The sequence below is a fragment of the Tenrec ecaudatus genome, chromosome 9 (assembly GCF_050624435.1).
Source record: "Tenrec ecaudatus isolate mTenEca1 chromosome 9, mTenEca1.hap1, whole genome shotgun sequence".
Classification (NCBI taxonomy): Eukaryota; Metazoa; Chordata; class Mammalia; order Afrosoricida; family Tenrecidae; genus Tenrec; species Tenrec ecaudatus.
Window position 1 is genome coordinate 121530672 of NC_134538.1, and position 27655 is coordinate 121558326.

At 40.0% G+C, this 27655-nt stretch overlaps 1 protein-coding gene across 4 annotated transcripts in view; it reads right to left on the reverse strand.

Moving 5' to 3' along the window:
• Window positions 1-1664: 1664 nt before the first annotated feature.
• Window positions 1665-27655, reverse strand: part of PTPN12 (protein tyrosine phosphatase non-receptor type 12) — a 109394-nt gene continuing 83403 nt past the window's right edge. For 2 of the 4 annotated variants that reach the window (XM_075558495.1, XM_075558494.1), the window contains exons 10-19: window positions 27537-27614; window positions 27344-27442; window positions 17819-17904; window positions 16689-17665; window positions 14553-14630; window positions 13645-13709; window positions 12737-12767; window positions 9836-9988; window positions 3958-4041; window positions 1665-1997 (exon numbers count right to left, since the gene is read on the reverse strand). In XM_075558495.1, coding sequence (XP_075414610.1) covers window positions 1936-1997; window positions 3958-4041; window positions 9836-9988; window positions 12737-12767; window positions 13645-13709; window positions 14553-14630; window positions 16689-17665; window positions 17819-17904; window positions 27344-27442; window positions 27537-27614 — 1713 coding nt within the window. In that variant the 3' untranslated portion in view covers window positions 1665-1935. The remainder of the gene's footprint in view (window positions 1998-3957; window positions 4042-9835; window positions 9989-12736; window positions 12768-13644; window positions 13710-14552; window positions 14631-16688; window positions 17666-17818; window positions 17905-27343; window positions 27443-27536; window positions 27615-27655) is intronic. The other 2 variants (XM_075558497.1, XM_075558496.1) reach the window with 1 other exon arrangement.

Consider the following 27655-nt stretch of genomic DNA (forward strand, 5'->3'; position numbering starts at 1 on the left):
CCTACCCCCACTATCATAACCCCAGTCCTGCCTTTCAGTTTTGGCTAAACCACAGCATGTACACTGGTACAGAAAAGAGCTCATGGCACACGAAATCCAGGTCAGATAAACACCTCAGGTACAACAATGGGAGTAGCGATACCGGTAGGTAGGGGGAGGAGGGGAGAGAGGGGGAACCGATCACAATGATTGACACATAACCTCCCTCAACCCAAGAGGCACGAATAACAGAAACATGGGTGAAGGGAGACAGCGGTCAGTGTAAGGTATGAAAATAATAAAGGGGTAATGAGGAGGGGAGGGAGGGAAAAAAGAGGAGCTGATACCAAGGGTCCAAAGAGTAAATGTTTAGAAAATGATTATGGCAACATAGATACAAATATGCTTGATACAAGTGATATATGGAATGTTATAAGAGCTGAAGGAGCCCCCAATAAAATGATTTTAAAAATAATAAAGTATGTCTTGTGAATGTCAAGGGTCTACTGAATTTTCATTTCCATATCTAAGACCAAATATATGAGAAAACTGAAATGCTAAGGAATTAACAAAGACCATTTAGCTTAAAAAGTTAATGCAGAATTATAGCAGGTTGTTCATAACCATCTTCCTTTTTACTAATGTATTTGTTTATTCCACTTCACTCTGAACTAATGTTCGTCACTGTTCGTAGACAGAGAGAAGACACCACGAGAGTCGCTGCATCAACCTCTCTCAGTGGGGTTTACACTCAGACTGTGTTTAGCAGAGCCTAAGTGTTGGTCACTGTTCGTAGACAGAGAGAAGACACCGCGAGAGTGGCTGCATCAACCTCTCTCAGTGGAGTTTATACTCAGACTGTGTGTTTAGCAGAGCCTAAGTGCCAGATGTGCAATGGGAAGAAACCAGTCTTTTTCCCAGCTTCATTTCTGCTTGGTGTTCCACTAAAATCCTGGCAACTAACAATGAGAACGATAAGAAGACTGCTTCAGGTTGACTCAAGGATAAAGTATTTAGACTTGCAAAGTCATAAGGAAGAAGGCGCTCCCTATTCCTGAAGTAAAAGATTAAGTTCCACTCATGTCAGCAGTTTAAAAATTAAGACTAACCCAGCTGGAAGGCTGGCAGCATTAGGTCCAACTTCCTAAAATTGAGCAATGAAAACCCAAGGCAACAGATAGGCACTGTAAAATGGTTTGTTTTTTTAATGGCAGGTCAAATATCCTGAAACACATATATTTCCGATCATCTTCTAACCCCGTTGCGTTCAAATATTAAAGTAACACACACAAGCTAAGAGAATTCAATATTGTTCCAAGGCACTTACTGAATCTCCATGACTACGTGAAAACAAACGGTGGACACTTAAGACAGTATATAATATAAAAATAACCTTTTGCTTACAATTTACAAAATGTATTATTATTACAATCTTTGATCTCTGATAACCTGCAATGCTGGCTGCATGAATCCAGCAATTTTAAATTCAGAAACTATTTTCTAAAATTTCAGGGCGAATAATTTACAAATAAGGTACACAAAGATTTAGACCATGCAGAAATTTCTTACATCTTCTGTTAATAATATAACTGCAACTTTATCAAATGATATATCTACTTGCCCTGTACAAATACAAAATAATGCATACTTGATAAACCATTAGCAAAAGAGTAGTCTTACACTCAATTTATCATAAAAGTATTACTATATTAACAAGTCTACAAGCAGCGTGTAACAGGGTTAAGAGACATTAAGGCAATAATACTTGAAGTTACAAAATAAACCATATGTAATACTTTTTCCTAATTGTAGTATAGGCAGGTAGATCGTTCCCGCAAAAACTTGTAACAGTCTGCGCTGCTGTTAGTCCCACATTTCTCAGATGGAGTACTAATCTGGCTTTCAGTGGCACTTGAATTTTCCAGTAGAATTTAACATGCCTCCTAACTCCCTGAATCAGGTCCATTCTGAAGGTGGATCTCTTGGTCCTTTGGGCTTTCCACAGCGATTACCAAAACCTAGAGTCAAAATAACACAATAACTGGTAAGTGTTTTGAGTTATAGTCAATTAACACAGCCCTCTTTCAGCCATAATCCCTTATGTGATACAATTCTGGGCTTTACAGCCTGTGGCTATTATGCCCTTTTGAAGAGCATTATCTGCTAACAAACGGGTAGGATGGAATTAAGACCTGACCTTAGTAGAGGGTGTGAATCAGGCCACATTCTTTGTTTAATGGTTATTTTGATTCCTGTGCTTGTAGTGAATGTAAAGAATGATGTGCTCTGAGAGGAGAAAAGCGGCTTCTGGAGTGATCTGGGGAAAGGACTGGCTGACTTGGTTTAGGAGGAGACTAATGTCTATTGGAGTCATTCTCCCAGGGACCCAGGTCAGATGTGTATAAGTAAGAGATAGTCTAGGAGTGGAGACGAGAGTATTATATTTGGGTATTATTTCCTTAAATTTTCATGGGTTTCTGTGGGGCACTGCAGAACTCAGGAACCTGCAGGAACATATTCAAGAGAGGCGTGCGGAGGGGCGGAGGGGGGGTGGAGCCAAATAGCATCATGGAAGAGTTAGACATCTGTGACATCATCGATCACAAACTCCATGGGACTAGCCGAATATTAATTCTTCTAAAAGACATTATTACCACAGTGGTCAGCAAATAACGAAGCTACCAAATTCCTATCTCAACATCTTCACTTTTAGGAGTAAATAAATTTTCACATGGGAATTTAGGATTTAAACCAAAGAAAACTCAAATTATTCTTAGCTCAAGAGCCAATGTAAATTTGTTTGGGAAATTGAAATAGCTTCTTTAATAAAAAAATTATACTAAGCTTCTGTGATCTAAAGACAACAGTTATACAATTCGAATATGGCAAAGAGAAACATATCAGAGCTAATACTATGAACGCCTAATTTGTGGAAGACTATGGAAGACAGTGGGATCCCCAAACGCCTCTAGTCAGACTGAGCCCCTGGCAGATCACTCTAGCCACAGGCAAGTCTCAAACAGCCTTCCTATCTGGCAGAGATCACTGTAACCTTGATTATGCTGGATCAAACTCAATACTTGTCCAGTTTACCTCGCTAAAAACCCGACCTGAATTTCTTCTGGGTGCAAGAATCTCTTACATGTTCCACGACAGAAATCTCTTCTCTGGCATTCTGAATGTCATGAGGGTCTTTTTCCTTCCTGCTTACTCATTATTTGTATTGTTTATCTTTATATTGTTTTATCTTTACTACCTGAGTTTGATTTTATGGTTTCTGTCAGGTTCCCAGCTGTGAAGCACAGGAGAGACTGCCTCTTAACGATAACGGAATAAAGGGTTTACAGAGGAGGCAGGAGTGGCTGCGTGGGTGACAGGAAGAGAAACAGGGCTTCTGGAGTGAAAACGGAAGGGGGAGGGAGCACTAGAGCTGATTGTGAGTGCACAATTCCTTTTATTTTATTGTTCTGCACAATTCATTTTAAAGGCAATTTAACCAGGGGTGAGCGTGTGTTCTAAAATTGATGTGGTAATGATTGTATGATTCTTCTTGATATGACTGAATGACTGAAATATTGAATTGTATGATATGTAAATTATGTTCCAATAAAACTATTGGGAAAAATAAGTGAAAAATAAATTTTGTCACAATGTTAGAAAAAGATCTAAGCTATTTTACACAAATAAAATATTTTGGTCATGTATTGCAGTTTTTTATATTTCCTATTCCAACAGCAACTAACAAGTTTTCGTCTCAAGGTAAAACAGAAGAATTAAAAAAAAAGAGAAATAATTTATTTCATGATTAATTCCAAGGTACTTTATTTTAGCTGTTTTAATTTTGTTAAGTCTCATTTTAGTACCAAAATTATAAAACAAAGTCTGGTCAACTTTGCTCTAGGGAAATTCTGTTATGACCTTTTCTCATTCTTGTCAGCATTTGCTACTTAAAAGTTTTTAATTATATATTAAAATTACCAATATCTGTGGCTTCAGTGGGACTTTCTGATACTTTATCTTTGTCACTCAAAGTCTCTGTGTGAACACCTCCTGCTGAATGACCTAAAACGTAAAACAAAGACCTTGTGAATCATCATTTACAGCATTTATCTTGCCCAGCACCACGCACAGGACACTTTAAATGACTTAATGTGGGAAATGAGTTACAAACACAGTGACTGCCCTCGGACATCAAGCTCAGGAGTCACGTGAGTGCTCGGAAGGGCACCTAAAAGCCTGCAGTGGTTTTGCAATGTGAACAATCTTGTTGTCTTCGCTTTTGTACAAGCACACCAAGTTCACTTCAAACCACTTCATTTTTATGAAAGCCCTCCATTAGGACATGTTTCTGCTACATGAAAGAAATCCGGAAAGGATGTTGCCCTCTTTTCTAGGGGGTGGGAGTGAAAACTAGTATTCCGAGTTCTGCAGCCGACTGTTGAAGAGGCAGCACTCCTGAGCAGCATGACTGGTGTCACCACGTTCCTGCCTGGGACCACACTCAGCCTCCTGCCTCAGCAGCGCACACCACAGAAAGGGGCTTCACAACGTTTATGAAGAAACGGACATTCAAGATAATGGAAATTTTCTGTGAAAAATTTTAAGCACCTGCCTTCCTCCTCCCTTCCCTACCACCCCCCGCCAAGTTAATGTAGGTTGTATGTGCTATTTGATTTAATTTGATAGGTTATTTTAGGGGTCTGGGAAAGCTCAAATTTTCTTTCCCATATAAACATATGATAATTGCTTAATTGCTTTTTTGCTCTACCCTACTTGCCGTATGAAAGGGTTCACAGTTTGGGAAATCTGTGTAATAAACTTAGATCAAGGCATATTATATTGTCTTGAAGTAATTGTATATGTAGCTATACATGTGCTCTAAGATAATTACAAACAGAGATGTCAAATTTCAATCAATGACAAATAAGTTCCTAATTAATTATTGCTACCTAAATGCAGTTGATTCTTTGACAGGCTTCTATCTATTCCTAAGATGTTCTGGTGGCTCAACAGGTAAGCGCCGGGTTGCTAACTGAAAGGTCAGTGGTTTGAACCCACCAGTGGCTCCATAGGAGACAAATGTGGCAGTCTAATTCCAGGAAGCTTACAGTCTTGAAATCCTTGTACAGCAATTTTACTCTGCCCAGTAGGGTTGATATAAAGTCAGAACTGAGTCCCTGGCAACCAATCTGGTTTGGTTTTCATCCATTCCTACCCTAGCACTCTTGTTAACTTTTTATATTTGAAATAGGAATGAATTCTTTAGTGGTGCCCTAATACATTTAGAGTTTAGAATGTTGTTTTGTCTTTTGTAATTCTTCCATGATCCATGCACTCTTTCAAAACCTCTTATCAAGTCCCTTATACCTTGTATGGAACCTATATGGCTACGGAATAGAAATCAAGCCAAAGATAGCCGGTGCGCTCAAAGCGCTTGTAATAGCCTAGTTAGGAACCAGCAATCCCTTTCCAGGAAGAGCTGGGAAAAAAACACCACAGAACCCATGGCCGTTTAGTCAGTTCCCGGACACACAGTGACCCTTGATGGTAAAGCAAGTGAAAGTGCCCAGAGCCAGACGGTGATCACTTGTACAGAAGCTGCCGAGCACATCTTTCACCACAGCATAGGTGAGGGCGTCTCGGTTTCAACCACTGACCTCCACGTTTCACCTGAGTGCACGATCACTGTGTCATCAGGGATCCAATAGCTATTTTTTTAAAAGCTATGATGGGATACACAATATATATTTTTAAGTTTTACTGTCAAATATGGGGTCTGTTACATAATCATTGATTTTCAAAATGCACAAAAAAATATTCTTTGCTCATGGTGAAAACGAAAATGGACCAAGGGCAGGGTTTTCTCTGTGGATTATAGTTTGCCCATCCCTGGTCTAATTAACAGTGTGATAATAAACTAGTTAATATAATTGTGATAATTTTTCAAGAAAAACAGAGTACACAGTGGGGACACAGAAGAAGAGGATCAGGGTTCAGCTCTTGGCAGTGAGGCACCTCAGGCCAGCTTCTAGGGAGTAGAGGCCTTGATTTTCTCATCTAAAATAGGTGTTTTATACTGACAAAGATTGCTGATTTCAGAAGAAAATTAGTAAATTCAAGAGAACTAGAAAGGGTAATAACTAGATTACCGTATATACTTGAGTATAAGCTAACCGAAATATCAGCAAAGGCACCCAATTTTACCACAAAAACTGCATTAAAAATGTGCTGGAAGTCAGCAAGACAACCCTACTAATGGCAAAAGAAAATAAATAATAAAAATCAGGGCTGAGATTCAGGGGAGGGAAAATAAGATAACTACGGAAAGTTACTACTGTTAAAAGTTGGTTCTTTGAAAGGATAAACAGAATCGACAGACCACTGGCAAACCTAACCAAAGAAAGGATGGAACAAATTCCAATAGCAAGAATAAGGGATGAAAGTGGGGACATTACAACAGACCCTAATGAAATCAAAAGAATAATTACACAGTACTACATAGGACTGTACTCCAGTGAATTCAACAACTTGGAAGACATGGACAAATTCTTGGAAAAACAATCCCTCCCTAGACTATCCTCGATGGATATCAAGAATCTCAACAGACCCACAGCAATAGAAGAAATAGGCTAGGTTCTCAAGGATTGCCATCCAAAAAATCCCCTTCACTGGAGAATTCTACCAAGCATTTAGGTAAGAACTAACACCAATCCTACACAAACTCTTTCAGAACATAGAAAAAGACAGCGAACTCCTTCTATGAAGCTAGTATAACTCTGATACCAAAACCGGACAAGGATCCCACAAGAATCGATAACTACAGACCAATATCCCTAATGAACACTGATGCAAAAATCCTTAACAAAATACTGGCCAATAGAATACAAAAGCATAAAAAACAAATAATTCACCACAACCAAGCGGGATTCATACCAGAATGGTTCAACATCTGAAAGACCATTAGTATAATTCGCTACATTGACATGAAAAACTGCCATACTTACCTGGCAGGGGAGATACCATGATCATGACATGAAAAAGTATAAGAAAGAACCACTTGATAATATCGATAGATGCAGAAAAAGCATTCGACAACATTCAAAACCAATTCCTCTTTATGACACTTGAGAAGATAGAAATGGAAGGAAAATTCCTCAAGGCAATACAAACTATATGAAAAAACAACACCCAGAGTGGTAGTCAAAGGAGAAAAGACTAACACAATCTCACTGAAAAAGGAGACCAGACAAGGATGCCCCTTGTCACTACTCTTATTTAACATCATGCTGGAGGTTTTAGATAACAGCATAAGGCAAAGAAAAGACATCAAAGCATTCATCTGGGGAAGGAAGAGGTGAAACTATCATTATTTGCAGATGATATGATTTCACATAAGGAAAATCCCAAAAACTCCACAAGAGAATACTGGCAGCAATAGAGGAGTTTGGCAGAGTGTCAGAATACAAGATCAATAAACAGAAGTCCATCAGATTGCTATACACATCGGATAAGACCACAGAAGAGGAGATCAAAGAGGTGGCACCCTTCACAACAGCCAAACACAAATTGAAATATCTAGGGATATACCTGACTAAAAGATCTATATGAGGAAAACTACAGAACACTATTACAGAACACTATAATAAGAAACCAAGAGTGACCTCAAAAAATAGAAGAATATCCCATGCTCGTGGATTGGAAGGCTCAATATACTAAAGATGTCAGTTCTGCCCAAGGCACTATGTAAGTTTAATGCAATCCCGATACAATTAAACTCACCTTTCTTCAAAGAAATGGAAAAACTGATTACCAACTTCATACGGAGAGGGAAGAAGCCCAGAATACAGTGGGAGGGCTTGCTTTACCTGACTTTAGCACATACTATACAAGCACATGTGTCAAAATCGCATGGTATTGGCATAATGAAAGATACTCAGACCAATGGAAAAGAATTGAAAACCCACAAATAAAATCATCAGCATACAGACAACTGATCTTTGATAAGGGCCCAAAAAATATCCAATGGGAAGCAGATATCCTCTTTAACAAGTGGCACTGGGAAAAGTGCCTATCTGCCTGCAGAAACATGAGGCAAGACCCTAATCTCACTCCATGCACAAGGATAAACTCAAGGTGGATCACAGAACTTGAAGTAAACCTCCAAACTATCAGGGCCATCAATGAAGGAATTGGGACAAACATGAGAACCTTGGCGCAGGGCATACATGGGCTATCAGAAATACGGAAGGACATAGACACAGAGGAGGCACAAACTGACAAGTGGGACATACTAAAGATAAAACATCTGTGTACATCAAAAGAATTCACCAAGACAGTAATAAGAGAGTCCACCACGGACTGGGAAAACATCTTCAGCAATGACACATCAGACAAAGGCCTTATTACTAAAATCTACAATACTCTTCTAGCTTCCAAAAAGAAAAAAACTAATTGCCCGCTGAGAGTGGGCAAAGGACCTAAACAGAAGTTTCACAAGAGCAGAAATCTGAATGGCCAATAAAGATGAGAAAAATGTTCCCAATCTTTAGACATACAAGAAATGCAAATAAAAACAACAAAAAACCACCTAACACCCTCAAAGATAGCCCAATTCAAAAAATCAGAAAGCAACAAGTGTTGGAGGGGCTGTGGGGAGACAGGAATTCTCATACACTGCTGGTGGGACTGTAGGGATGTAGGTATGCACAACCACTATGGAATTCGATCTGGCAATATCTAAAACAGATGGAAATCGAGCTACCATGAGACCCAGAAAGCCCCCTACTGGGCATATACCCAGAAGAGGCAAGAAACAAACGACAACTAGACATCTGTACTCAAATGTTCATTGCGGCACAATTCACACTTGCAAGGAGTTGGAAATAACCAATATTTCGAGCAACTGACGAGTGGTACATACATACAATGGAGTACTACACATCGCTAAAAAGCAGTGATGAACGTATGAAGCATATCGCCCCATGGGAAGAACTGGAGGAAATCATGCTAAGTGAAGTAAGGATGAGTACCACATGAGTCCATTGAAGTAAGCGTAAAAAAAACGCAAAAGGGGCACAGGGAAAAAGCTACTATATACAAACATTCCTGGGGCGAGTCCCAGGTAGTATGGTAGTATGGTAGTATGGTAGGGGCCAGACATGTGGTAGGGGGCGGGGAGAGGTAAAAAATAAAAAAAAGAAATGGGTAGCAGGGGAACAGGGCACTAACCCACTGAAGGGGAGGATATTGTTTATATCTCCACAGGGAAAGAGAGACCAGACTTCAACCCGGTGCTGCAAGATGTGAATGCAACATGCCGGCATGGAGTAGGGAGCCAGTGGAGAGGTCTGAGGGTCCGTCCCCAATCACAACTACGTGGACTGCTGCCCCTCTGCCCAGAAGAATTTATATCAAAGGAAGCACTGAAGCTGCAGCTCAGGGAGAGGGACATGTCTGATCAGAGCAGATGAAGGGAGAGGAAGAGAGTGGAGCACATCCTGGCCCACCACGCCTTGACGACGATATTCCCACTCAGAGCAGCCAATCTACAGAGATGACCATATGGCCTGCCCCCACTATGAGACACAACATTACTCACTGATCCATAGCCCTACAGGGGACAACACTGGAGATAGCCCTACAGGGGACAACACTGGAGTGTGGGAATTGTGCCCGGTCTGATCCCACCACACACCGAGGGAAAACACTAAGGGAGTGCAACAGAACAGCAAGGGGAACAGAGCAACAAAGAGTCCCCAGGGAATACTAAAAATAGACTTTGGGGCCAGGGCTTTGCACCCCATCAGACTTGACCGGAAAACACTCCTAAAGGCCAACAAACAGTCCTTGAACTTACTAGAAACTTTTCTTTTTTGGTTGTTGTTTTGTTGTAGGATGGTTTTTGATTTTGTTTTTGTCATTGGCTTTTTGTTGTCATTGTTTTGTTTTCTTTTGCTGCTTGGTTTTGCTCTGTCCTGTTTTGTGCACGTTATTATCTCCGCAGGTCTGTCTAAATAAGAAAGGCTGGATGAACAATCTGGAGGAGAAAACAGGACTGATGATTCCAGGGGGAAATGGGAGAGGGGAAGGTGGGGGGAAAAGTTGTGGTGTTAACAAAGCCACAGACAAGTGAACAAGAAGTGATCCAAATTGTTGGTGAGGAGGGTATAGGAGGCCTGGTAGGGTGTGATCAAGGGTAATGTAGCCGAGAGGAATTACTGAAGCCCAAATGAAGGCTGAGCATGATAGTGGGACAAGAGGAAAGTCAAAGGAAATAGAGGAAAGAACTAGGAGGCAAAGGGCATTTATAGGGGTCTAAATAAAGACATGTACATATGCAAATATATCTATATATGAGGGTGGGAAAATAGATCTATGTGCATATATTTATAGGTTTAGTATTAAGATAGCAGAAGGACATTGGATCTCCACTCAAGTACTCCCTCAATGCAAGAGAATACTTTGTTCTATTAAACTGGCATTCCATGATGCTCATCATCTTCCTGACACGATCGCTGAAGACAAATGGATGCATAAGCAAATTTGGTGAAGAAAGCTGATGGTGCCCAGCTCTCAAAAGATATACCATCTGGGGTCTTAAAGACTTGAAGATAAACAAGCGGCCAACTAGCTCAGAAGTATCAAAGCCCACATGGAAGAAGCACACCAACCTGTGTGATTACAAGGTGCCGAAGGGATGAGGCATCAGGCATCAAGAACAAAAAATCATATCATTTTGTGCTCACCTCCCCAATAGGATCACTGAAGGCAAATGGGTGCATAAGTAAAGCTTATGTGGTGAACAAAGCTGATGGTGCCCGGCTATCAAAAGATATAGCATAGGGGGGGTCTTAAAGGCTTGAAGGCAAACAAGCGGCCATCTAGCTCAGAAGCAACAAAGCCCACATGGAAGAAGCACACCAGCCTGTGCAATCATGAGGTGTCGAAGGGATCAGGTATCAGGCATCATCAGAACAAAAAAATCCTATCATTGTCAACAAGGGGGAGTGAGGGGTAGGGACCCAAAGCCCATCTGTGGACAACTGGACATCCCCCTACAGAGTCAGTCATGGTGCAGTGTAGCAACGATGAAACATACAACTTTGCTCTTGTTCCTAAATGCTTCCTCCCCACCATCATGATCTAAATTCTACCTTACAAATGCGGCTACACCAGAGGATGTGCACTGGTACAGATAGGAACTTGAAACACAGGGAATCTAGGAAGGATGATCCCTTCAGGACCAGTGCTGAGTAGCAATACCAGGAGCGTGCAGGGAGGGTGGGGTAGAGGGGGGAAAACCGATTACAAGGATCAACATATACCCTCCTCCCTAGGGGATGGAAAGCAGAAAAGTGGGTGACAAAATAATAATTTATAAATTATCAAGGGTTCATGAGGAAGGGGGGAGTGGAGAGGGAGGGGGAAAATGAGGAGCTGATACCAGGGGCTTACGTGGAGAGCAAATGTTTTGAGAATGAAGAAGGTAATGAATGTACAAATGTGCTTTATACAATTGATGTATGGATGGATTGTGGTAAGAGTAATATAAGCCCCCAATAAAATTATTTTTAAAAAATCATCTATATGAGACCCAATGGTCACCATATATTCAAAAGCAAATATATGAGAAAGGGGCAGGGAAAGTAGATTACTGGAAATGGAACAACCAGAAAGGAAATAATGAGAAAGGGGACACACTATGAAAATGTAACCAAAGTCAGTGAATAAATGGTGGTATAGAAATTTTAAAAAAATTGTGCTGGAAAAACTCAGCTAGTATTCACAGTAATCTAGTTAGTACCCTTTCTATTTCCAGACAAGGCTAGGCCCTCGCTTTGGATAAAGACCTGGAATTCAATCTGCCAAACTGAGTGGCATTCTCCAGCAGCTCCCAAGGAGACAATACAACTGTGGAGGCTCCAGGGTGTGCTCGAGGAAGAGGCCAGGTGAAGCAGAATGGAGGACAAGGGCGGAGACAACAGATGGATCCATGAATCCAAGGAACTGTACAAGCCACTTGATGAGCAGCTCACAGGTCACTAATTTATAAAAAACTATGGCTGGAAAAGTAATGTGGAAGAAAAATCTTCTAAGTTGGCATTGTAACACTAATTAGAACTATATAAGCTTATCAGTCATCAGAAATAAATGTAAAACTTCTAAGAGAAATTTTCAAATGAATTATTTATTAAGAGCCAGCCTACATCAATCATCTACATTGTTACGGGGCATTTATTCAAAGCCCTTTGTTAGGATCTAGTTTGTGTTTTTATGAGCAGAAAAATATGTTAAGAAAAAAATCTTAAAACAATTTTTCCCCCATTAGCTTACTAAATAACTAAATATTATACTATGTGGGGGCAGGGGAAATTGAGTATTTTCTAGGTCAATAATGCCATCTGGTCGCACTAATTAACTTAAGAGGAACTAAACTCCATACTTCAGCTTCTATAAGAGTTGCCCTACAGATGTTCACATATAGAGATAACCAGAGAACCGAACCAAAACAAACCCACTGACACGGGGTTGATTCTGACTCAGAACGACTCTGTAACACAGAGTAGAACTGCCCACTGTGGGTTTCTGGGATTCTAAGTCATCCTAGGTATAGAAGGTTTCATTTTTCACTCATGGAATGTATGTGTATATGTGTATACAAACACACAAATAATTGGGTAGCATATACAATAAAATAAATAATTCTATGGAAACGTATTTCTATTCTATACCCGAAAGAAAATCTTTAATCACTCACCACATTTTTCATTTCCAGGGGTCATCAAGCCCTAAGGAAAACATTCACAGCTGTTATAATATACACTTCTGTTATGGACAAGTAACACTCCTTTTAGTACTGGCTTATAGGTATACAGACCAAGAAATCAAGGAAGGTGTATCAGGATTCTTAGTGTCAAACAGGAAGAAAACAATGATACTTTTCATTAGCCTTAATTAAAAAAAATGTTATGCTGCTTTATATTGGAAATTAAAGAACGGAGTAATTATTTTTCCCTATAGATAGCTGGAAGCCTGGAAAGCAGGAACTACTGAACCAAGGAACATCATACAAGCAGCCTTTTGCCAGCTATCCAATGTATATCATAAAATAGGAGATTACTGATGACAAATCATAAACAGTAAGTTACCATTATTTAATGTCAATTAATAAGATACACCCTAATTTCAGATGTTGAAATGCTGGGAAGATATTTTTACAATTAATGCTGCAGAAAAATGGTATATCCTGTGGCTAAAATATTTAGCTACAAAATGTTTCCTCACTAAGGAAAAAAATTGCAGGTGACCTGAATAACCAAGGGAAGAACTCGGTGCCTGGTATTACAGCGAGGGGACAAACCTAAGAAAATACTGTGGCCTTAGAAACAGTGGCTCCTGTTTCATTCTTCTGTTTAAAAAAACCTGAAAACAGCATAATTTGCAAATTTCAAAAGTAGCTTTTCAGGTTACCCTTAATAAAAATTTCAAATCTTACATTTTATATAGGCTTTCCATCTGAATTATTTGTATGTTTAGAAAACTAAATTTAATGGACTTAAAATGACAGTTATAATAAACAACTACAAGATAATAAGAGAGAAGAAAAAAATGCACATACACAATAAAACAGTACACTATAGATGTTCCAACCCCCAAAGGACTCACTTCAGATTTGGGCTCAGACAATTCCTGACTTTGAAGGTTAATTAATTCAGATCTTAGAGATGTATCTGAGAAAAAAGAAGTTTTTTAATTATAATTAACATCTTTAAAGTCTTAAGAACTCTTTGCATTAACAGACCCTGCACCTTTCTAAAAAACAACACTTCTATAAAAATTCTTTCGGTTTCTATTATTTCAGGAAAATCCTGTAAGTTTCCTATGTTGAAATGTAACTAAATCAAACATCACAAGTTATTATTAGCTGACAGCAATTTGCAGATATGCATCTAAAACTGTACACAGCTTCAGTCCTTTAGCAACCTTAAAACACATAAAAATAAACTATTAACAAACTATGGCGCTAAGAGTAAGCACCCACAATGAGCACGAAACACTGAAAATACCTGGAAGCTATTTCTATGTCCTTCTTGGAGTAGAGGAGGGAAGAGAAATTCATGTGCAATGACCACATTCTCCCAGTTCTAGTTGATGCTCTCGTGGCCTTCAATGTGTTCCATTTAATACCACTAAGATGATGCCCAGCCACAACCCAACAAAACCTGCATCTTACTACACTGGAACCAAGTACAGCAATGAATGCATTTTCATAAAACACGTGCCACTTGCAGTGCCCGGAAAGAGCCGTCAACATGCAGATGCATTGGTAAGGTCCTGCACTGGTTTCTCAGAGCTAGCCTAACTACAGTAGCCCCTTTAGCAGTCCCCTCCAAAACCACTACGGCTAAGTATTTTGTTGTAGAAAGAATTAAAAATACTTGTCAATACCAATGCAAATCCGTTACTGGACTTAATCGTGCAGCTAAATAGCTACTAGATTAAAAGCAGCTCTGCTGTGGAGAGTTTATCATTAACATAGGAAGAAGAAAACGTAAAAGCAGAAAGACACTCACTGTGTTCACTTGCTAATACAAAAGATTCAGGCGTTCTCTCAGGTAGGGGAGGAGGTGAATCTTCACTGACATCAACATCTACACAAAATGCATAAAAGTTAGACACATTATTCAAAATGAGAGCTGTCTTGACATTCTACAAATCCTGTCACAAGGATAAATAACCTAGTTATCAAAAAGTTAAATTTGAGTAAGAAGCCCTTGCCCCTCAACTTGTTCTCCAGAAGTATCGTGGAGTTTACTGAGCAAAGAAGGCTGAGCTTCATTGCCACTGCACAGTGCAAACGACTCTCCCGTGACATTCCTTGACACCCTCCAGACATGAATCACGCTGTCCTCAGGCAGTAGGCCAAGGACTGACTAGCCTGGCCGATGAGGCTTTGAATCCATAAAGGAAAGCTTTGTCATTTGACTTAAGCCAGTTGTTTCCCAGATGGACTGAACTGCTTAACTCCTGTCATGATTTTTGCTGTAGTGATGTATCATACGTCTTATTTACTTGACATTTTAAATCCCACTCATCTCTTAACTTTAACCCTGTGTAAGGCAGTAACACTGTGAAACACATCTGAGATACCAGCCACTTATAAAATGGCCATGAAAACGTAATTTAAATTTTAACATTTTTGTTTACTGCTTAAATCTTATGAACAGTGCTGAGTTTCATCCTGATCTTTTTGTACCTACCATCAACACTGGAACCTTCTCTTGCACAAATGAAAGTGAGCTACTAAAGAATTAGCGCCTTGTTTCAGGAGCAGTGGCAGTCTGAGCCGTCAGCAGACTTCTTGCTCTCTTGTTTTTAACATTTCACAGGAAAGAGATGGTTAATAAAAGCAAGGGACCCACGATCCTGGCCTTGTGATAAAATTTCATAACTGAGAGGACAAACTGGCAAGGGCAGTCTGGTTTGTTTACTTTGAGAATTTATCCAATCTCTCAGAAACTCTGTACCACTTCACTCTTGGGAGTCTCCCTCTTTTTTTATTTTAAACTTTCACTGTCCATTAGGTGAAGGTTTACAAAGCAGATTACCATTTTTATATTCAACAACTTATCAAAACTCCAAACGCCCTGCCTTGTGTTCCCATCATTTTGGTCCTACTGCTGGATATTGTCGTGTCCTTCACCTGTCTACCCCGTGACCTCTGATAGGCTCACGCTGAAGGACTAGAGCAGTTCTCAACCTGTGGGTCACGACCCCCTTGAGGAAGGGCGTCGAACTACCCTTTCACAGGGGTTGCCCAAGTCATAGCAGTAGCAAAATTACAGTGATGAAAGTAGCAACGAAAATAATTTCATGTTTGGGGGTCACAACACGAGGAGCTGTATTAAAGGGTCATAGCATTAGGAAGGTTGAGAACCAATGGCCTAGTCTACACGGGTGTTTTCTAATAACGGCCTTCGCTTGACGAGGAGCACGGTGGTTCCGTGGGAAAGCATGAGAGCACTGACGGAACGCTGGGCAGTTTGAGCCCACTAGCCATTCAGCAGTAGAAAGACGCTGCCGTTTACGGCCTGGAAAACACTATGAGGAAGCAGTTCTACTTATTCCTACCGGGTCAACATGACTCCAAATGGCACGATGGCAGCAATGGGTGGGCCCTTGCTTCTCCTTGGAGCTCTAGATGATCAGATGTATGTTATATACTTTTGGTTTAGAAGCTGTCCTATTAGTGATGGCACATTTTGAATAATAGGCAAATTTTACCAAATACTTCATAGACTACAGTATGGTGGAAACACAACTTTTAGGGACATTAGCAAGCAAGCAAACAAACAAACAAAATTCGTGTGCCTCCCTCTACTGGAATTTTTGCTTCATTGTTGTGGTCTGGAACTGAATCAGCATCTCCAAGCTGCGCCTGTACTTAAAGCTACAATACAGAGGAAAAAGGAGAGAAATCTTTCCCTCACAACAATGAAAATATTTTTGAAACATGGTATCCATAATGCAATGTGATCAAGTTACAGTAATAAATGTATGAAAAAAATTTATCTTAAAAAACTCCTAATTTCTACTGTAGGTTGTTCTAAAGTAGTGTGGAATAAAATATAGCAAACTGACAGTGGTAAAGTGTTTATGGCACTGACCAGTACATAGCAAAAATATTTAGGCACTAGATATTATTTTACCTTTTTTAGCACCTGGATATATCGTTCCTGCCGTATCATGTCTAGCAATGGACATTGGCAAAACTTTCCTAGTAGAAATGCTTTCAGTACCAGAGGCAGCAGAAACGGTGGCACTTGCTGTAGAAATATTCATTTGATTCTTGGTCAAAGCACCATCCAAGTTCCTTTCGTCTGCGTCTGAGTCATCAGAGTGAAGGGGATTAGTAAAACTGAGGGGGGCTGTGAACACAGGCAAACTGTTTGGATGATCCACAAGATCATGAGATTCAATTTGTGTTGTGGGGCTCGGTGTTAAACTCACAGTTTTCATAACCTGACAGTGGCTATCAGAGGATTTGCCTTCAGAAGAATCACGCACAAGTAGGGCATTTTCAGGTCCATGAAATGACCACATTGTAAATCCTTTCTCATCAAGAGGCAAACAGTCTGGCCTTGGGGGTGTGTCTGAATTCTCCTGTGTTTCTTCCGATGGAGTAGCGGGATGCTTGTTTAACTGCGTGACACTGTAGTCCACACAAGAATTCTGAGAAATCTCACCAACTTTTAAATCCCCTGAACTCAGCTCTTGAGGCTTAGCAATCTTATCAGTTATACAAGGTGTAGCAGGTTTAATTTTAATTGCATGTCCCCTATTCAAGAGTGCGTTCCCTTCAAAACTCTTTGGTCCCTCTTGGAGTGGGACCTTCTTAATTTCGAAACTTAAATTTCGCTCCAATTTTTTCTCTAGCTGTTCAACAGTGGGTTCATTTTTCCCTGGGAGGTCTGGTGATTTATTATAGTTCCTGTTGAGATCTGTGGCATGATGTTCTGTTGAAACCATGTGCAACACTGGCTTTGGGTGATATCTGTCATTGTCCTGCCACACGGTAGTGACTGTTGGAAACGCTGAAGGGGGCGAAGGTGTCAAGATGGGTGGCACAGGGTGAGGTTCCGGCGGCTGCAGTATTTCTTCCTTAGCATCTCCTTCAACAAGGCAACTGAAAAGAGCATAGGGTGTTCATCGTGTTAAAAATGAGTTTATAGAGGGCAACTATTGCAGCTAAGAGTCAAGTTTTGCCATATTCAAATTTTGCAACTTTCATAAACACAGAATAAAAGTATCCGTTCAAATAAAACGTGACCCACAATACCTGCGGGTCCTTGGTGGCTTGGGGGGAGGAGAATCTTGTTTTTCAGGATCTATGGAACTAACCATATTTTCAGTGCCCATTTCATTCTGAAAAAAAAAAGAGGGAAAGTGCTTCATTAAAGTTAGTAGAGAGTTTTCCTTCCTTTTAAAAATAAATTATTCCTAGGCTTTTAGTTTTTTTAAACAATAGCAATTTTACTGAGAAACAAAAATGGATCTTTTACTGTGACTTTATATAATCGCCTGAAGAACCAGACTCTAATAAGAGGGAGTTAAATTAAAAACAAAAACAAACAAATCTCAGCACATCTGTAGTTACTGAGAAACAGTAACATACTTCAACTACTACCATAGAAGTAGATTTCCTAAGAAATTAAAGATATAAAGAGATACCTATCCCCCTATCATGTGCAAAGAGGGGGAAAACCCACAAAATAGGGGTTATATCCCCCAGGACTCATTTTCGTGATTTTTGGTTCTACCTTTCCTCTGTCACATCATCAGCCCAATTCCATTGGGGGGGGGGGGCAGCCTCTATATTCCTACATAACTGAATATGGGGCAAGGAGATCCCATCCATGAATATTTCTTATGCTCACTGGTCACAAAGCCCAGTAGCACAACTGGCCCGCAGTTTGTTTGCTCAGCTAAAAGAATCTTTAAGACTGTGTTTGGAACTGTAGAGCAGCTCTCAAATTATAACATAAAACACAGCTTTGAATTAACCTTTGTCTGCGGAAAAGCATCATTTTTATACAACCTAACAAACCCTATAGGAAAACCAAACCCAATGCCATGTTGGTTTGGACTCACAGAGACACTACACAAGGTTTCTAAGGCCATCAAGCTTTACAGTAGCAGATAGTCAGCCTCATCTTTCTCCCTTGGAGTGGCTGGTCAGCTTGAACTACCAACCTTGTGATGCTAACACAACAGTGCCACCATGTCTCCCTATATACACAAAGGGCATGTAAATTCTGAACTAAAGAGCAAGAATCATTTTGAACAATGTCAACTCAAAAGTAATTTTAGCAAAAAGCCATCTTTGCATATATTGTGAGTAATTTAGGAAAACTACAAATTGCAATTGCCTTTTTTATCCAAAGGCGCCTCCTACTAAATCCATGGTAGCAGTATGTTTTTGTCTTTGTAACTGTTACTTGCCAATGTCCTCCTTTTTACCAGAAGGAAAATAAAGAACTCAGCTTCCTGGACAAGTTTTAGTGAGTCCTGTTTCCTAATATCCATTTGATACAGAAGAGATGTATATGTTTCTTTACAATGTTCAACCTAGAAGAATCCGGAGGCCCAATAGTGAAAAGGTGAAACACATGGTTGGTAATTTAAACCCAATAGCTCCTCTGCAGGACAGAAGAACTGGTGATGTGCTCTTGTAAGTGGCAGTTCTACTCTATCCTCTGGGCTATCTACTCATCGGAAAAGGCTCAATGACACTCAGAAACACAGCAACTGTAAGAACAGAGCTACAAAATGAGACTGGAAGCATTAACCTCAATTACAGCCACATACCATAACAGTGTCAGCTCTTGCACAGATAGCTGCTATATGTAGGAGGACTACACTTTATTATCCCAAGCAGGGCTCTTGTGAGATTAAAAGTGGGGTATGTGTGTATGTGTGTGTGTGTGTGTGTGTGTGTGTGTGTTTGTGACATACAAGCATTAAAACTAAAAAGCAAACATAAACTGGTAAATCAGGACTTTTGACCACCTTAGTCTTAGCACATCAGAGACCACTAGGCTTTAGAGTTTTAGTTTTGTTGTTGTTGTTTTGTGTACTATGGGGGGCAGAGAAAGATGAGCCTTTGTGCTACAGTACTAGAAACCCAAAGGGGAACTTCTAGTCTGATTTCCCAGGTTTGCTGAGAGTCTGAATCCATTAGACAGGCCTTTGATTTGTTTTTGTATCATTTTCTGACATACTAATAGTTCATGTGCTGATTATTTTCATTAATTATATACTACATATATTTATAGGTTGAGTATTAAGAAAACAGATGGACAGTGGGCCCCTGCACAAGTACTCCCTCCACACAAGAACACTTTGTTCTAACAACTCAGCAGTCTGAGATGCTCACCTTCCTGGCACGATCACTGAAGACAATGGGTGCACAAGCAAATGTGGTGAAGAAAGCTGATGGTGCCTGACTACCAAAAGATAAAGCACCTGAAGTCTTACAGACCTGAAGATAAACTAGCAGCCATCTAGCTGAGAGACAACAAAACCCATGTGGAAGAAGCACACCAGCCTGTGAGATCACAAGGTGTCGAAGGGATCAGGTATCAGGTATCAAAGACCAAAAAAAAAAAATCATAGCATTGTGAATGAGGGGGAGTGCAGGGTGGGTACCCAGGGCCCATCTGTGGGAAATTGGACACCCCCTTGCAGAAGAGCTGCGGGGAGGAGACGAGTCAGTCAGGGTGCAGTGTAGCAACGATGAAATATACAATTTTCCTCTAGTTCTTGAGTGCTTCCTCCCCCCACTGTCATGATCCTAATTCTACCTTACATATCCAGCTGGACTGGAGGATACACACTGGCACAGATAGGAACTGGAAATGCAGGGAATCAGAACAGATGAACCCCTCTGGGAGAGTGGTGAGCTTGGTGATATCAGGAGGGTGGAGGGAAGGTGAGGGAGAAAGGGGGAACATATTACAAGGTCTACATATAACCTCCGCCCTGGGGAACAGACAAAGAAGAAGTGGGTGATGGTGAGGGAGATGTTGGGTGGTGTAAGATATGAAAAAATAATAATAATTTATAAATTATCAAGGGTTCAGGGGGGAAAGGGGAGCGGGGAGGGAGGGGAAAAATGAGGAGCTGGTGCCAAGGGCTCAAGTAGAAAGCAGGTGTTTTGAGAATGATGATGGCAACATATGTACAAATATGCTTGACACAATTGATGTATGTATGGATTGTGAGGAGTTGTGTGAGCCATTAATAAATTGATTAAAAATTAAGCATGAATAATCTGAAATTGCTTCATAAAATATAACCTTAGGTTTTTGTAGTATTTTAGACTTTAGAATTGAAGTTTTTGGCAAGATGGTGGCCAAAGCAGACACACTACCCAAACCCTCTACAACAAAAGCATTAAAGGCCAAACGAAACATATACAGATGATACTCTGGAATCCTGGGCTTCAGAAGAAAGGACAGAGAAATGCGCTGAATACGGACTGGAAGCAGCTAAAGGAACGAGGCCAGAGAGTAATCAGGTGAACTGTTGACTGCTCTGCTGCAACCCCACTTGATCAGAAGCAGCACAAGCACCCACACCAGGGGCTGCGACCAGAAAGGTGGGCTCTTCCCTTGTTCGCCTCCCTCTCCTGCTGATCAAAGGAGTGGCTAGTCACACACATAACTCCAATCTGGAAGAGCACAAGCTCTGACCCTTCAGAACAAGCAAAAGGTCCAGGGCTGGCTAGATAAGCCAGGCTGTTGCCAGTCACCTTGGGTGGGCAGGAGCCATAGCCACATGCCTTGCCCCAGCTGCCCTCTTAGCCCAAGATACTTTTCCTTCCCTGGAACATGATCGTGACCTCCAACCACCATCTGAGCCTGCAGGAACCCTTCTGGATCAGGTCCATGTCCCAGGTAAGCGCTAAGCCTGCAGGAATTCCATTTCAAACCAAGCTCCCATGCCTGTACACCCCCTGTGAACTCCTTAGCTGGCAGGGGACTCAACTCTTCAGTTGTCTTTTCCTTCACTTTCCCCCCCTGCTTTTTTCAGTTTATTCTCTTCTTTTTTTCTTTTCATAGCTTTTTCTTTAATTGTCTTTTATTTCCCCCTTCCTAGCCTTTGTTAGCAGCTAAGTGGCACAGTGGTTACGCCTTGGGCTGCTAACTGTAAGGTCAGCAGTTTGAAACCATCAGCAGTCCCTCAGAAAAAAAGACAGGGCTTTCTACTCCTGTGAAAAGTTACAGTCTCCCCCTTCCCAGGGGGACTGACAACATAAACATGGGTGAAGGGAGACAATAATTGGTGTAAGACATGAAAAAATATTTATAAAATATCAAGGGTTCACAGAGGGAAAGAGGGTGGGGGAGAGAGGGGAAAAAAATGAGGAGCTGATACTAAGGGCTCAAGTAGAAAGAAAATGTTTTGAAAATGGTGATAGCAACATATGTACAAATGTCCTTAAAACAATGGATGTATGTGTGGATGGATTGTGATAAGAGCTGAAAGAGCCCCCAATAAAATGATTGGGGAAAAAAAAGTTAGTCTCAGAAACCCAGAGGGCAGTTCTACCCTATCCTCTAGGGTCCCCATGAGTCCAAATCAACTCTGTGGCAGTGAGGGTTTGCTTACTTTATTTATTGAATCCCCCCCTTTCTTTTTCCTTACTCTTGTTTTTACATTCTTTTCCATTTATTATTATTTTCTCATTTTTCTTGTCCCACCCAATTTGACACAGCAACCATGCGCACACAGTCCAGCCACACCTGTTCCATCGACAGCACCCCTCAGCGGGTTAGGGCTGCCACCCACCATGTACAGATAGCTGAACACGCCAGCCCAATCTGCCCTCAACCACGCTGCAGACAGAAACTGTGTGCGCACCCATGTGCACGCATACACAATCACCACCCATCAAGAGACAGGTAGTGAGTGAGTGGCTATGGATAGTTTGGGTTTCACCAATATACAATCATCAATTAAATACAAATATTACACAACCACCACAAATTTTCAGAGATAACACTCTAAGTTCACATGAAGAGCAGAGTGGCTCAAACTAGAGACAAACTACAGAGCCTGAAGACCTTACTCAGGAATATGAGGCAGGGGCTAAAGGCATTTCTAATGGAGAAGGAATGCAGGAGAATGGTACTTGAATTCCTTCAATGGGTTGAGAAAAAAAGTCGAGAAAGGTGCAGAAAGAAGCAAGTGAAAAACAGACTTTTGAACGGCAGCTAAGACACTATGGACAGACAGGTGAAATGCACGAGACAAAGTTAAGCACAGGAGGGAACAGAAAAAAATGTAAAGGATATGGTACTAAACTTCAAGAAGTTTATAGTCTTGGAACGGCACTACACATTTCAAAAAGTAAAATGATCAAGCCGTGCTGTTTCGCTGTTAGGGAGTTGGCTCCACTCCTGGTGGCCTCACGTAGAGCAGAGCACTGACGATCTTACTGCTTCTCCACCATCACCGCTCCGTTTGAGTCCACTGTTGGAGCCACGTGTCAGTCGGTCCAGTGGAGAGCTTCACGGGTTTTCACCCAAATAGGATGTCCTTCCTCTAGCAGTTAATGCAGTGACGGGCTACTGACGCTGTGTCCAAAACAAGCAAATTGAAATCTCGCCATTCTTGCTCCTAAGGAACACTCCGACGGTACTCCCTTCAAGACTGACTTTTTTGTTCTTTCCCGTCCTTAGCACAGTCAATATTCTTTGCAAACACAATTAAAATGCATCAATTTTGTTTATTGATTTTACATTGTCTACCTTTTGCATACAAATGAAAAGATCATGGCTTGTGAGGTGCACCTCAGTCCTCTAAGGAACTTCTTTGCTTTTTAACACTTTAGAGGTCTTTTGAAGCACACTGGTCCAAGAAAATACATAATTTGAGTTCCTGACTGTTACTTCCAGGTTATTGATTACAGATCCAAGTAAAATAAAATTCCTGACAACTATAGTGTTCTTCTGTTTATAACGTGCTGCTGATAATTTAGGTTGTGTTTCTGTTTTCTGTTAGGTTATGATTCACAATGGAGTCTTTCATCATCAGTATATAGTTCGATTTGCTTTCACTTTTGAAAAAGCAACCTTTGGTCATTTGCATATCGGGAGTTTTCCTCCAAACCTGAAGCTGGATTCCATTTTCATCTCATCCAGATTTGCATATTATTTGCTCTGCATACAAACTTAAGTATGGTCAAATGATTAACCTGGCTTCACAACTTTTCTAATTGCAAATCATAAAATATACCTTTATTCAATTAGACCTCTTTCTGGAACTCAACACAGGTTCCATTTGAGCTCAATTAAGTGTTCTGGAATTCCCACTGTTATATCCATAATTTGTTATAATTCACAGTCAAATGGCTTTGCATAGGCAACTAAAACAAGCAAACATCTTTCTGATATCAACTGCTTTAAGATCCATCTTATATCCATGTCCACTTTTTAATCCAGCTTGAATTTCTAGCCATTGTATGGCTATAGCAGTATATTAATTATCTTCAGTAAAATTTTACTTCCCTGTAATACTAATGATATTACTCAGTAATGTCTATATTCCATTGGATCACCTTTCTTTGCAATAGGCAGAAACACATAGTGTGTTAGAAAGGTATTGTCTTCCAAATGTCTTGGCATACAGTGAGTGCTTCCAGCATTGTATCTGTACAGCAAAGGGACAGATGGGTGGTGGGATCAAGCTATAAAGAAGTATAGTCAGTAACATGAAGCTAAGCAATCAAAGAAAGGAGAAGTTACAGTTAAAAATATTAGCCATGTGGTAGGCATGTGGAATGGCATTAGCCAAAAAAGAATGGAGAAGTAAAGAGGGGAAACAGGGAGGAGAAAAAAGAAAATCAGGAAAGGTACTTGTAGATCAGTGATTACCATTATTTTTACACAAATAAGGAACAAGTTATACAGTTTCTGTAAACCACACAGTACCTTTGAACAGTGGAATTCTATGTGTGCTACATATGTATGTGAATTATTTACGTGGGCATGCTAAATAAATAGTACTCATGACAAAAGGAAAAGCATGTCACAGGGAATTCCTCATGTGGGGTACATAAGAGAACATCAGAACCTTTGAGAAAATGAGCGAGAGGAGGAACAATGTCTGAGGGAGCTGTTTTCTGAGCACTGATGAAAGGAGTCAATGTGACAGTGCAGAACCACAATTCAGCGGAAAGCCAATGCCCAAACAGAAGTTACCTGTCACTAGATTTACTACAGAGTGATTTTTCATTCTTGAATTTCATAGTATTTATTTACTAAACTTTGTATAATTTTTTATCTTCCAATCGCTTATATTAACTACAGTTTTTGTGTCCCCATTTCCAATGCTCAGATCTACTCCGCTGGATGTAAAAAAATCTTAGAAATTAAATAATCTGTTTGACATTGGATTTCAGTGTAATCTCTCTTTTCAAAGGAGATTTTGCTAGTTATTTTGTGCCGTTTATAACTCAAAACAGTTCCATGTCCAGTACACCTTTGGTAAAGAACCAATGGCTAGAACATTCTGGAAAGGAACCAGAGTTGCTATTTTGTATACTAATATTTTTCACCTGTCAGCGCTTGTACTGAGTGCCACAAAGAGAATCTAATTATCAACCACTTAAAGCTATATTAGTTGCAAAATAAAATATTAAAAATGAAGAGTAAAACAGTTGCTGAACAAAATTTTAAAGTGATATTTCTACAAAAATAATTCTAGGGTATAGACTCTATAGAGCTATTATAAAGCCTCCATTAGGCCTCTACACCTTATCATATTCTCAGAGAAATCAGTGGGCATTTATTATTATTGCTCAATCACTTAAAATCACATGTGAAAATCAGTGTGGGATAGGAACTAAGGGTGGCAATGTACAATCTGATCAAAGATTGTAGAAGTGAAGTGTCTATCAGATTCTGAGATGCTGCAGTCACCTAACAATTTAAAAAAAGAAAAGGACAAACCTGAAATTGTCTTTTAAAAAAAGTAGAGAGAGACACATAGTCCCGACAAGCTCAGTGGCCTATATTATCTTAGCACATGGAAATCAGCATTCAGTAACAACTCTCTTATTTGGCAAAGGAAAACTGACCTGACCATCCAAAGGGGAAAAGGAAAACTGAGGCTCTGCATATTGTAACTCACATTCTTATTGTACTTCAGTTACACAACGCAGTTGTGACTATGTGAGCTTATCATGACCGCTATCTTAGAGTCAACATAACCAAAGATGTAAGAATGTCTATGAGCACCTTCAAGGTCAAGTGATTATACAGAAACACCCTCATAAGTGAACGGGTTAGAAGGAAGACGTAGGGGAAAAGCCTGTGAAGAAAATACAGTATTTTTGTCAGGTTAAAATTTGATAATCCAGCAAGATCTTCTAGCCAGGAATGAAAATGGCATTGAATTACGTGTCAAAAAAGAACCTGATTTTGGCACTATAATCTTGTTTAATTAAAAACATGTAAACAACTAACCTTACATTTTATGCTACCATAACCAAGAACAATATAAAATTTATGTAGAAACTTAGGCAAGGGTGGAACAGATGGGGTGAGAGAACAAAGTCACTATTAAAAATATATATATGTAAGATTTAAGGAACAATACGTTACATGATTTCTGGTATGTTTGAAATTCAATGTATATATTTTAGAAAATTATTTAACTTGCATTGGAGTCCTTAATAACCCAGATGAAAACAAGATGCAGAAAGAATTAACAAAAGGCAGCTTAAGTAAATATAATGACTGTCACGGAAATTCTTAAATTAGATAAAATACATGATGAAGATTAAAAGCTAAATATAGCCATGTGTCTCTTAAAGTTAGCTCAGATAACAACCAACCTCAGACATGAACACCATTGTTCCCATAAGATTTTTTTCTGTATTTTTTTCAGTTAATCATTTTATTGGGGGCTCTTACAGATATTATAACAATCCATAATTCAGTTAAATAAAACATACTTTTACAATTGCTACCACCATCAGTTTCTTTCTTCTTGAACTCTTTGTTATCAGTTCCCCATTATCCCCTCCTTCTCCCGCCCCCCCAGGAACCCTTATTTGTATATTATATAATATTATTTGCCGTATCTTACACTATCCAATGTTTATCTGTTCACATGCAATGCTGTTATTCGTTCCCCTGCCATTAGATTTTTTTTGCTTTAAGAAGCAGTTGTACTTTTGTATATTTTTTCCCCCTAATAGTTTTCATTGAGTCCTTAGGGCTCCCTCTCCGAATTAATGGGCAGCAATGCTCCAGGGCACATCCCAACCCCTGTGGTACTGCCTCCTTTTTTCCCTCCTCCTGGCTTCACCCACCCACCCACCCATCCCAGCACCCGTGCGCATTAAATTCTCATCAAAGGGCAAAGACTGCCATGGGCCACCTTTCAGCTTTTGCTGGAGTTGCAGGGCCAGAGGTACTAATGTCTTGACTCCAGATAGCTTTGGTCAGAGCCATCAGGGTCAGCTGTGTTACTAAGAACCTGAGGCCACATGCCCCATTTCTAGCCGTATGCCTCCCTCCCCTACAACAAGTCCCAATGTAGCTATTAGGGTAGCTCCCGACCTACTCGCTCCCTGGCAGAGCCAACCTCATCTATCCAGTACAGCTCTCTGGCTTTATCCAGTAGACTCTCAAAAGGTTTCAACATAATAGGCTTATGGATAGTATTACAAAGGGTATCCACACAATATCCAAATCAGCTAACAACCCATTTCACAGAATGAACTGATGATATTAAGTGACATATACCTATATGATATCATGGTAAAAATTAATAAGCCAAGAATACCTACCACCCCATCAGCAATTTTCTGGGCTCCATGAATTTCATATAGTTGTAACTGCTTTTCAAATAGTTGGGCTATAGCTCTATGAACAAGCTCATACTGCTCCTAATAGGGAGATAAAAAGATAAACAAAAAGTTCATTTACATATAAAATGACAATATTTATAAAAATATATTTTATAAACAGAAACAACCATACCTTTGTTTGTACAGCAGAATGCCTTTGTGTTCTCATTTCTTGTATTAAATTAAATACATTAAATTCTTCTGGTATTTTCTAGAACAAGGAAATTCAACACAAAAATTCAGTCAAGTCTT